General features: G+C 38.4%; 1 protein-coding gene across 1 annotated transcript in view; it reads left to right on the plus strand.

Moving 5' to 3' along the window:
• The window catches only part of LOC121727223 (organic cation transporter protein-like), a 34,410-nt gene extending 21,810 nt beyond the window's left edge, over window positions 1-12,600 (plus strand). The window contains exons 3-12 of the mRNA XM_042114928.1: window positions 6,365-6,557; window positions 7,203-7,332; window positions 7,550-7,678; window positions 7,887-8,079; window positions 8,406-8,511; window positions 8,732-8,982; window positions 10,302-10,381; window positions 10,964-11,139; window positions 11,927-12,099; window positions 12,362-12,600. Coding sequence (XP_041970862.1) covers window positions 6,365-6,557; window positions 7,203-7,332; window positions 7,550-7,678; window positions 7,887-8,079; window positions 8,406-8,511; window positions 8,732-8,982; window positions 10,302-10,381; window positions 10,964-11,139; window positions 11,927-12,099; window positions 12,362-12,527 — 1,597 coding nt within the window. The 3' untranslated portion in view covers window positions 12,528-12,600. The remainder of the gene's footprint in view (window positions 1-6,364; window positions 6,558-7,202; window positions 7,333-7,549; window positions 7,679-7,886; window positions 8,080-8,405; window positions 8,512-8,731; window positions 8,983-10,301; window positions 10,382-10,963; window positions 11,140-11,926; window positions 12,100-12,361) is intronic.
• The last annotated feature ends 605 nt before the right edge of the window (window positions 12,601-13,205 follow it).

A 13,205-nucleotide genomic window follows, 5' to 3' on the forward strand; every position in this document is an offset into this window, starting at 1 on the left:
AGGAAAAACCTTCGCCCGGACCTTGATGTGAACTTATTACAATACAAAAAAATAGTTACAAATTACGAATTTATATTGTAAGGAAACAATCGGCGCCTTCGAATTTCGTTTCATTGAAAACATTTTACTGAAGTCTTTCATACGCCTGGCTTCTTCACTAAGATTGATATTATATTTATCCTACTATCCTACTAATCCAACTAATATTATAAAGGCGAAAGTTTGTTTGGATGTATTATAGATGTATGGATGTTTGTTACTCTTTCACGCAAAAACTACTGAATGGATTTTAATGAAACTTTACAATAATATAGCTTATACATCAGAATAACACATAGGCTACAATTTTAACCGACTTTCAAAATGTGGGAGGTGTTATGTTCGTTTTCTTATTTGTTCAACGATTACTCCGCCGTTTGTTAACCGATTTTCAAAATTTTTCTTTTGGTATATAGGGTATCATCCCAATTTGGTATTATATTTACAAAAGTGGTGATCTGATGAAGGATCCATAAGTAATCGAGGGAACTCCTCAAAATTTATAGGGAAACATGAGATGACTAAGGTTTTGTGAGAAGTATTCTAAGCATATGTTACCAACAAGTAAGATTTTGCACCGAGGTATACCTGATATACCGTGGTTCGGAAGGTGCTGAGAGAACTCCTGATTCTTTATAGATACAAGTTTGGGAGTTTCGGCGTTGTTCTAAGAACGGAAAGCATATGCTACTATGCAAATTACATTCATCATCATCATCATCATCACTACCATATTATACCATGCATCGTCCCATGGTTATGAGTTATGACTTATGAGCCTATAAGACCCTTTTATTGGTACTTTTCATAGTCTTTTAGATCGAGACTTGAGTTTGTCAAGCGATAATTAAAAAAAATCTATACCTACCTAATATTATAAATTTATAAATCTGAAGAGTATGTTTGCTACAGGTCCGATTTAAAATCTTATTTCAGTGTTAGATAGCTCATTTATCGAGTATAGGCTAAGATTAATACGACCGAAGAAACTCAGGAAAATGTCGGAAAAACGGCGGAAACGTTAGAAATTACGAACTACTGGAGCAATTTTTATGGCAATATTTGGCACAGATATAGAGTAGACCAAGTGAAGGGAGTATATATATAAGAGCTATTTTTTATGGGAAAATGTACGGTTTCCGTAAAATTCCTACTAACGCGGGCGAAGTCGCGCGAGACATCTAGTATTCTGTATAATAAGTATATGATCAGCTGTAGCAGTGTTCCGCAAACTTTTTGTGTTCGAGTTACATCATTTTTAAAGGTACACCACAAAATATGGGCGTAATCTGAGTTGCCATCCGCTCGTCGATAATTCTGAGATGTTCCCAAATTGGTTCTCATAAACACACCAACTAGACCACGGACAATTACTAGTTGCGGAACACTGATCTATAGGAATATGTACTTACTTCTATGTTACTAAAAGAGGGTTCGTTTGTTTGAATCGGCATCGGATAGGCTTCAGAACTTCTGGACCAATTTTGATGTTTGGCACTATGTAGAATAGACCACAGAGGACACAACAGTGGCCATAAAAATGTAGATAATGATGATGTTAATGATAAAAATGAATCAAAATCAATAAAAACTGAGTAAAATAATCCGTAAAGTACCAATATGAAACTACTTTAATCGATGAGGCAATAAGCGATTAATTATGAGATATATTTATTTGAACAAAATTACGGATCAAATAGAAGGGATCTAGTAAGATCATGGTCTTTAGTCCTTTTAGTATAGACCAGGGGTTCCCAATCTTTTTCAGACTGCGGCGCATTTACAAGTCAATATTTTGTCACGGCGGCGCGGCGGCGCGGGGCGGCGCCCTTCTCTACCTAGAGCTATTACAAAAATATACATAAATAAACACCTTTAAGTAAGGTTAAGCAAGTGAATAATATTAAACAAATATTTTGACAATCATCTGCCTGCTTTGTATTATTCATAATATTATAATAATTTTATTTTATAATATTTGTGGTTATGGATAATGATTAATGAAGGAGGATCGACACAGTTTGGGAACCCCTGGTATAGACTATAATCCATAGATGGTTCCAAGATTAAATCGTGGGAAACTATAAACCAAAGTTAAGTACACTTAGAGCAGTAACTATATCATTTAGGCGTAGAATAATTCGCTAAAACAATGGATATATCGAATCACGAAGTTATTAAAGCCTTAATAGGCTTTTGGGTAAATATGCCTAGTTTCTGAGATTATTTTTTAGAAAGGAGTTAGGTACTTAGTTTTGTTGTTGATTTGTTATTATTATTAACAAATCAATACTTAACTTAAAAACTTATTAAGTTTATTAATTTATTTTATTTTGCATTTATCTTGGCCCATATTACAAAATACGAGTACCCCACAGTTCAGGGCTGTAGCTAGAGTCAAATTTGAGGTAGGGCAGCGTAGGTTACAGGTAGGGCGGAAGCAAAAAAAATCGGTCAAGTGCGAGTCGGATTCGTGCACGAAGGGTTTCGTACCGTTATAGATAAAAAATAGGCCAAAATTGTGTTTTTTGTAATTGAGCCCCCTTTAAATATAAATGTTATTTTAATTGTATTATTAATTAATTAAGTGATTTCGCAAAAATGTCCAGTGCCTACTGTTGCCATTAATATCACTATGCAGCAAAAAAGGCCAAAAAACACGAATCCTTAAATATTGATTTTATTTTGTTTTTAGTATTTGTTGTTTTGATTTATCTCTAGGTCAATGATGTATTCAATTCATTCAATAGTTATTCTTAGATACTTAAAAAAATTCTGTGACAAAGCATGAGCACTATATCTAAGAACTACATATTATTAAATCCTCAATTACGAAGAACAAGCGAACAATATGGTTAAACTTCTGGATGTAGTGATCCACGAGTAGCGATTGTATTTTGCGCTTTCACCTGTTTTGAGCACTGCTTTTCGTCGTCAATTTGCTCTTCAACCTTCCGTTTTTTTTCCAAAGAAAGCCCGTATATTCATCGCGAAATCAAAGAATATTCAATTTAATATTATGTCAATACAAAAAAGAACTGTATTTATTTTTGAAGAAAACAATCTTTACTTTACTTCACTTGAACCAAACAACCAACAATCATAAACAACCTTTCGGTACCTAATGTAAAATGTTTATTAACTGGGATTCCCCATACGAAAGATTGCCGATATTGCAATCTATGGTATTCACAGATACTATTATAATTAAATGGACGCATCGCTTCATGTAATCGTGATTCAAATGCCATCTATACACAGAACAAAGAATTATTATCGACGACTTCTGTGGCCCAATGGTTGGGCGTGTGGCAGCTTAATCCGGGGGTCGCGGGTTCGAATCCTGCCAACGGAACAAAAAGTTTTTAAAGGTATAATAAAAATCTTAACTATATAATGTATAGTTTATATAAGAATAAAGTATATTTCTGTTGTCTAATACCTGTAATGCAAATCCTTTAGGTCTTCCTTTTTAGGGTTCCCTTTCCCTTTGGGTAAAAGGGTAAAAACGGGACCCTATTACTGAGACTTCGATGTCTGTCCGTCTGTCCGTCTGTTTCCAGGCTGTAACTCAAGAACGGTAATAGCTAGAGAAATGAAATTTTCACAGATTATGTATTTCTGTTGCCGCTATAACAACAAATACTAAAAACAAAATAAATTAAATATTTAAGGAGGGCTCCCATATAACAAACGTGATTTTTCTAACATTTTTTGCTTAACTATCAATGATGACAACAGGTAGGCACTCGAAATTTTCACAAAGGCCATAATAATATATGTAATTTAATAAATACCTAATAATAAAAGTTAAAAAAAAAATTAAGGGTTAGGTAGGTAGGTAGGTCCCATACTATTTTTGCTCTATAACGGTACGTGCGCGGTATAATCCTTCGTGCGCGGGTCCGACTCGCACTTGGCCGATTATTGGTATTTTTAAGGTAGGGCATTGTGATTTTAAGGTAGGGCATTGCCCCACTATGCCCCCCCCCTAGCTACGGCCCTGCCACAGTTAAAGACGCAAGTGATAAACTACTCTCAAAAGCCTGAGGAACGTGGTCATTATATTTGTTCCCTTTATAAGTTTCACAAAAACAGATTCAACGGTTTGGGCGTGAAAAGGTAGGAGACAGACACACTTTTCCATATTTTATAATATTAGATGGATGGATATTATAGCAGACTGCTAAGCTGTGTTGGTTCCGGAGTACTACTTACCTAAACATAATAAAGTAAGATAGGTAAGTATTTTATGATGGCTAGTTTAATAGGCAAAACGAGTTCCTATTCGCATAATTTAAAAAATGTATTATTTTAATTGCAAATATATTTGAAAGTTTAAAAATAGCAACGACCTGTTATCCAGAAAACACGATGTTATGATAATATCGTAAGTGTATCGTAAGTAATATCATAGTGAGTGCCGTTAACACAGAAATAAATCTTGAATTTTGCATTGCTAGCTTTTGTATGTGTTCAGAGATTATAATGTCAAAAGGTTTTCGTGATTGGTCACTGCTTGCAATCCTGGTGCACCAGGCGATACAGTTATGGGTCAATGCCATAACTGTATCGGACATAACGGATTTGCTGACGTGATGCGATCCATTGTTTCAGCGAAGAATACGCGAATGCATTATTCCTACCGAAAAAAACATTTGGTACCATGAAATTACCCTACGAGGTTGGTGCAGTTCAGACAAAGCACGTCGCCACCTTGACACAATATGGCGACCTTGTGGACAGGCGTGAATTCAGAGACGGAGCCAATGAACTCAAACGTAGACAATGTGGTGACATAACGCGGTGAGATAACAGACAATATTGTTATGTAAAAGTAACGGCGGTAATTGAAATAAATTGTCTTTCAACGGGGGTTTTTGAATAGGTCTGCTATCTAGAAATTTAGGGAAATTCGTTTTAAAAATAGAATCATGGGCTAGTAGAAAGAGTTGAATGTCTTTAAACACAGAAGTGTAGAGTTAATTGTTATAGTGTCAATGTAACTCCTGTTTAGCCAGAAACAATTCAAAATTATACCAAATCCCCTGCGGGCTGCGGCATCCCTCTTGAGAGGTTCCTATAGGTTTAAATCTTTATTGACTCTTGGGACATCGATCAAATGTTGGAAACTTCTGAATAGGAAACCTTTTCAGTTTCAGTAGAGTATTGTAAAAGTTTAAAGATTGTTTGAGTATGTACGAGTACTATGTAATAATGTACGTACGTCATAGAATAGACTAGTGTTTTGTTCTTGTCTAAATCGTTAAAAATCTCGTGTGTACTCATGGGTACAATAAAAATATATTATTTGAACATGAATAATGAGGTACGATTTACGAACATAATCAATGATCTAATAATGAACATGAGGCATGCGGAAATTTTGATATTCATCTATGCAGAATTGACAAGCGTAATCGATAAGTTTATTAATTTAAACACTCTACAATTTATCTCCGTTAAATGAATTCGTATAATTATGGAGTACGTTGAATGAATTGGTTTACAAAATGAGACTTCAAAGATTGTAAATGGGCCGGACCGTGGCCGGACCCAATCGGCCGTTCACTCGCGGTGACCTAGCTGGAGCTAGACAAACGTGTCTAGATTTAGAATGTTAGGCATTCAGTGAATCAAGGTTTATTTGCAAATTGGACAACTAATATCCAATTAAAAAACGATCGAAGACGGTATTAGTCGAGGTGATGATAACAAAGATATTAAGTATGTTCTGACGCCATCCATCGTTATCCAGCAAATTGAGAATCGAGCAGTTGAAAGCGGATCCTATTTGTTACGTCTTGTTCATGGGTTCCGTCGCCAACCAGCTTCAAAGCGAATATTATCACACGTTCATCGTTATGCAATAAATTCATATTCCATAATATTATTATCTAAGTATCTTAAGGCTTTTCAAAGCACGCACCTTCTCGTAGTTAAGCACATGTACCATCGAAGAAATAGATTTTCAGGCAGATGACCTATGTTATTTGGTCGGGTTGTCAATACTCAATTTAACTTTAGGCGTGATCTGTCCACTGGTTTTTACATAACGCAACCAAATGAGGTCCGCAATTTGCCCATTAATAAATTTCTCTGATAGTGATTCTGATTCTGGTGTGTTAATGAATTTTATCAATTGAGTGCTCTTTGTTGAACCTAATTCCGAAAGACCAAAACACAGTGGTGCAAACTTCATCTATGTAAATCAAAAGAAGTGGTTTTGTAGAAAACGGTCATAGAAATTTTAAAAAGTTAAATCTATCAGAAACATCCGAAGCGCTATCGAGTCTTTAAAAAACTCTATCAACCTACTTTTCAGGCGTGCGCTGGCCATCCCGCCCAAGACGTCAGGGCCGTTCTCCCACGACCGCTGCCACATGTACGCGGCGGACTGGGCGGCGGCGCTGGCGGCGGGTCGCACCACGCCCGATGACGAGTGGCCCGTGGTACCCTGCACCAGCGGCTGGGAGTACAACAGGAGCGATGTGCCATATGAAACTATAGCTTCACAGGTATGGTGTACTTACCTCTTTGTCAAAGATATCCATGTGCCTTCGTTGGTGTCTTTGTTGGCTTATTTTCCATCTCTTTCTCTTCCTTGTATATGGCGTCCTAGATGTTGAGGATCTTAATGAGCAGATCTTGGTGCACTTTATATTATAGTCAGGTATTTTATGTGGAACTCTTTGTGGTTATTTGTAGACGTCCTGGATATTTAGAACCATTTTACTCCACTACATATTTTTTTTTAATGAAATTAGGGGGCAAACGAGCAAACGGGTCACCTGATGGACAGCAACTTCCGTCGCCCATGGACACTCGCAGCATCAGAAGAGCTGCAGGTGCGTTGCCGGCCTTTTAAGAGGGAATAGGGTAATAGGGGAGGGTAGGGATGGGAAGGGAATAGGGGAGGGTAGGGAAGGGAATAGGGTAGGGGATTTGGCCTCCGGTAAACTCACTCACTCGGCGAAACACAGCGTTAGCGCTGTTTCACGCCGGTTTTCTGTGAGAACGTGGTATTTCTCCGGTCGAGCCGGCCCATTCATGCCGAAGCATGGCTCTCCCACGTATAAAATTAGGACTATATTCATCCAAGCATGCATCAGCTTCTACTGCGCAAAGTCCAAACTTCACTGTTAAACCCGATGTGCTTCCAGCTAGACTGGGTGTGCGACAAGGACAACCTGGCGGCGACGGCGCAGGCGATCTTCTTCTGCGGCGCCATCGTCGGCGGCCTGGTCTTCGGCTGGGTGGCCGACAAGTATGGGAGGATCCCCGCTCTTGTTGGTAAGTAAACTACGATTAGGGTGCCAATGAAACTCGACCAGGACATGTCGGATGCATCCTTTTTAGCACTATTGCCTTGACATTGTAAAATGACCTGAAATTGCCAATAACTATAAAATTAGTTGTCACCAAAAATGTTAAAGGTGTAGTTATAAGGACCTACCTAGATACAGATTTGTAGCACCAATTCAGAGACTGTTCACAATCCTCTTTTCAGGAACAAACCTGATGGGTTTTGCTGCGGGGATCGCGACGGCGTTCTGCGACAGTTTCTTTTCGTTTGCGCTGTGCCGCTTCCTCGTCGGGCTCGCCTTCGACAACTGTTTCACTATGATGTATATTCTAGGTAAGTGCGATAATATCTTTACTTATGGTCTTTTTGAACCTGTTTCTGACTATTAAAACTTGACTGCCTCAAGCTCAAGTCATTCAAGTTGAAATGAATTTGAAAAGTTCTCGTAAGTTGGGTACAAAAGCAGCACGTTGTTGCATCTTGCACTAGATACAGTATTGTTAATGCTGATGTGTTCATTCGATTATTTTATTTTCTTCAGTCCTGGAATACGTGGGTCCGAAATGGCGGACGTTCGTAGCCAACATGTCAATAGCAATATTCTTCACGCTGGGCGCGAGTCTGCTGCCGTGGATCGCGCTGTGGGCTGGGGACTGGAGGCGGTATGCCTTCGGTATAAGCGCTCCGTTCATCTTCGCAGCAGCCACGCCATGGTTGGTGCCGGAGAGTGCCAGGTAATTTGATAATTTTGTACATTTATTTGGCAATAATCTATAGTCTATAGTCTACACAGTAATCCATTTACATAGATGATACTTGGAGGGGTTGCTTATACATTCTAATGGCTCACTTGCCCCTCGTCTGGGTTAAAGTTCTCCCCTTCTTTATTAACTTCAAAGATGGAAAAGACATTATATTTTAACACAGGATTCCATATAGCGTAAGTGGGCCTATAACCTAGGCCAATTACTGTCGTCTGAATTCATGGTGCCATACAATTGTTAATTGTAACCAAAACATTGCCTAGAGTAGAAATACATAATAATCATTCTAATTTCAGGTGGCTTCTGTCTCAGGGCAAGCTAGACAAAGCTCTAGTAATCATGAAGAAATTCGAGAGGATCAACGGTACCAAAATACCAGAGAAGATCCTGAACGAATTTACAGTAAGCTTCAACCTTAGTTGGTAAAATAGCTTTGGAATTTGGGCTTCTACGCATACAAACCAAACCACTGTGTTGCGGCGTCGCATCGCAAAAACAATTATTATTGCACATTTCTGTATACTTTGAACTTTGACGATGTGACGCTGAAACGCAGTTAAGTAGTGGATAAGCTAGGATTTAGGAACCTACTCGATCATATATTAATTCTTTATTTTTATAGGAAGCCAGTCAGGAGAAATTCAGGGTATCGGAAGCAGAGACGCGTACGTACTCCGTGCTGGATATCTTCAGAACTCCAAGGCTACGGAAGAACGCTCTGCTCCTCATCGTCATCTGGATGGCCATATCCCTGGTCTTCGACGGCCACGTCAGGAACGTCGGGTCTCTAGGACTGGACATCTTCCTCACTTTCACCATAGCGACTGCCACCGAGTTCCCTGCTGATACCTTTCTAACTTTAGTCTTGGACAGGTAAAATTTGTACCCCCACTGCTTGTATTTTAAATATTTTTTTAAGTATTTTTATAAAATACTAGATATCCCGCGCGGCTTTGCCCGCGTTAATTAGGAATTTTACAGAAACCGTACATTTTCCCATAAAAAATAGCTTATGTCCCTACTCCCTTCACTTGGTCTACTCTATATCTGTGCTTAATATTGCCATAAAAATTGCTCCACTGGTTGGTAATTTCTTATATTTCCTCCGTTTTTCCCACATTTTCCTGAGTTTCTTCGGTCGTATTAGTCTTAGCATGATAATATTTAGCATATAGTCTTACTCGATAAATGAGCTATCTAACATTGAAATAAGTTTTTAAATCGGACCTGTAGTTCCTGAGATTAACGTGTTCAAGCAAACATACTCTTCAGGTTTATAACATTAGGTAGGTATAGATTTTTTTTTAATTATCGCTTGACAAACTCGAGTCTCGATCTAAAAGACTATGAAAAGTACCAATAACAGGGTCATTATAGGCTCATAAGTCATAACCATGGGACGATGCATGGTATAATATGGCAGTGATGATGATAATGATGATAAATGTAATTTGCATAGTAGCATATGCTTTCTGTTCTTAAAACAACGCCGAAACTCCCAAACTTGTATCTATAAAGAATCAGGAGTTCTCTCAGCACCTTCCGAACCACGGTATATCAGGTATACAGGTACTTGTTGGTAACATATGCTTAGAATACTTCTCACAAAACCTTAGTCATCTCATGTTTCCCTATAAATTTTAAGGAGTTCCCTCGATTACTTATGGATCCTTCATCAGATCACGACTCTTGTGAATATAATACCAAATTGGGATGATACTTTATATACCAAAAGAAAAATTTTGAAAATCGGTTTACAAACGGTGGAGTAATCATTGAACATAAGAAAACGAACATAACACCTCCCCCATTTTGAAAGTCGGTTAAAATTGTAGCCTATGTGTTATTCTGATGTATAAGCTATACTATTTTTAAGTTTCATTAAAATCCGTTCAGTAGTTTTTGCGTGAAAGAGTAACAAACATTCATACATCCACACATCCATACATCCATACATCTATACATCCAAACAAACTTTCGCCTTTATAATATTAGTAGGATTACGCATTTTATTTGATATGCATCTGTATTGTAATAATATAATCAAAAGCTGCTTCAGAAATATTCAAAGTAAAGAGATGGTAAAAACATCTGAGTTTAACATTAATGTGTTGAAATGTAATTTTGATAAACTTATACGACATACGTATATCACAGGTGACGATGGTGGTGATAATGATGATGATTATTAGGTGGGGTCGGCGATGGCTGGCGTGTGGCTCCATGGTCGTCAGTGGAATCTTCAGCTTGGCTGCCACTGCTGTTCCCATTGGTAAGTAGACATTGGTTAGATGTTATATAGACATTGGTTAGATGCTAGTAAGATACAAAAGCCCACTGCCCAATAGTTGGGCAGTGGGCTTTTGTATCGTACTACCTGTTGCCCGCGACATCTTCTGCGTCAGTATGTAATAACAAACAGATATTTTTTTCCATATTTACAACATTTTCCACTGATTCTTCCACCGATTCGCCGCAGTGTGATATGCCATTATAGCCCAGAGCCTTCCTTATTTAATGGACTATGCACCACAAAAATAACCCTATGTCATCCTATGTGCTTTGATTTTGACGAAATGGGAAAAATACTTTCAGTTCCCACACGTTCAGTGATAGTTATATTATTGCAAAATTATAGAGGAGGGGGAGGAGGATTGACTCACTATGTTCTAATTACTTACCTACAATAATAACATAATATTATTATGTAAGTATTATTAATTTAATTATTGTTTACGACTAGCGCACATTAAAAGTTGACCAACCGACTCCGCAATTCTACTTTAGAATAAACATAAGGCGCGTAGCCTATCAATTATCATAACTTCAGGCTTCATCATCATTATGTCTCCAGGTGGTCCATCAGCGTCTCTGGCCATCATGGGCCGGTTCGCGGTGAACATCTCGTACAACATCGGCCTGCAGTACGCGGCGGAGCTGCTGCCGACGGTGGTGCGCGCGCAGGGCGTCGCGCTCATACACATCATGGGATACGTGGCCTCTATTGTCGCACCTTTTGTCGTGTATCTAGTGAGTTTTATATCTTATTGGATTTTGAAAACAAAAGTCTTATTTACATTTTTCAGTATTTCTATCTACAGGTTGTAACAGAACTAAGTGATAATTCTCTATCACTTAGTTCTGCATATAATATAGAGTTCATTGTGAAAGTTGCAGCACTGAAAGAGCAAATTTTTTTTGTGATTTGTATGTGCAAGCGCCCCCGCGTAATGATTTTTTCCATAGAAAGGTGAAAAAAAGGTTACACTTTCAGCGCTTGCTACTTTCACAGCGAACTCTATATACATATAGGGACACATACACACCCTAAAGTATTATTACTTAGTTTTGTTACACCTTGTATAAGCTGTCACTGTCTCTACTTGGAATTTTCTGTGTTCATAGAGATACTCCATGCTGTTCGGCATTAATGGTAAATCCTTTCTTAAGAGATGCTTCAATGGTTTGTCAATCGCAATAGCTGTCCGCTTGATATGTGCCTAAAGAAATCTATTTACTGGTTGAAAACTGTGAATAATTGTTAGATCTTTCAGTGATAATTGCTTTAAAAATAATAATTGATGTCCATCCCACATCTAAGTGATATCAGAGAAGATGATTCATATTTAGATGGGGGACATCCTTAGTTTGGTCGCGTCATGTCAAACCCATACGCAGACCACGGCTAGCATTGAATTGGCATAACCCGTCCAAATGACGTAGGCCCGTCAACTGCCTAGGGATCAATTTCCTCAATGGTAAAAATAAAATGATCATCTTCTTTTGGAAATCTCTGAAAAGCAACTTTAATTTTCAGGCCAACTTCTCGCAAGACCTGCCGCTCCTGATACTGGGAGCGCTGGGGATAGTGGGCGGGGTGCTGTGCCTGCTGCTGCCGGAGACCATGGACACGGAGATGCCGCAGACCCTGGCGGATGGAGAGGAGTTTGGGAAGGACCAGAGGTTCTGGGACATGCCGTGCTTCCCCGGGTAAGTGTTTGCTGTTTAGTCGTTGCTTACAACAAATTATATTATACTCGCATACAATTTTGATAGAAGCTTGAGAATTTATAAGAACGACATTCGCCAGTTTGGGTTACTTGTCTTCTCTTTGAAATTTAGAAGAACGAGAGAGAAACGCATAGCCCCAGGCAGGTTGTAAGAGATACACGGGTTTTTGTGTTTTTCTGGTTTTTGTCAAAATTAGTTTACCACAATGCGTAAAACATACATAATTCTTCTTATTTTCCAGAAAATCTGTTGAAAGTGACACCGAGAAGTACACCAAACGGAGCTCCATCGTACCCCACGATGATCACTTCGTACGCTCCACGGCGATCGGATCCAGAGCCTCCGTCAGGGCATCCATTAGGCTATCGACTAGATCTAGAAAGAATACGTCTAAAGAAGAAGCGTAGACTACCTAAGTAATAGTATGTAAGAATGTTTTGTACAAATTTCTTCAAAAGTGCCTGTGTAAATAGAATAGCAATAAACAGTGAGAATTGAGAGTGCGTATTTATGAGTTTCTTTTTATATTCAATTTTTAGTTACACCGTACACGGCGTTCCACACTTATATAAGTAACTAATTTGTACTTAGGTTTAAACCTGTAGCCCCAGCCCCAAATTTATACAGGTGTAACAAAAATAAGTGATAATACTTTAGGGTGTGTACGTGTTCCTTGTAGAGAGTTCACTGTGAAAGTAGCAGCGCTGAAAGACGATTTTTTTTTCACTTTTGTATGGGGAAACTAGTGACGCTCGGGCCCTTGCCCATACAAAAGTGAAAAAAATTTTTCGTAGTGAACTCTCTACAAGGAACACGTACACACCCTAAAGTATTATCACTTATTTTTGTTACACACTGTAAATAGGTCATTTAATTAAAGGCAGCGTCCATAGAGGCCCTACAGATTACGTACATGGGGCGGCAGAAATAAAGTGGTCTACTCCTATAAAAATTATAATTTATATATTCGGCACTGTGTTGACTAGCGTGGTAGTGGCAGTACTATATTATAGTAACCCACCAGTAATAACACAGCACTAATGTCGGTCATAAGTTTATGGTTATTAAATGAAAAGGTTCTAAAA

This window comes from Aricia agestis, chromosome 5 (assembly GCF_905147365.1).
Source record: "Aricia agestis chromosome 5, ilAriAges1.1, whole genome shotgun sequence".
Lineage (NCBI taxonomy): Eukaryota > Metazoa > Arthropoda > Insecta > Lepidoptera > Lycaenidae > Aricia > Aricia agestis.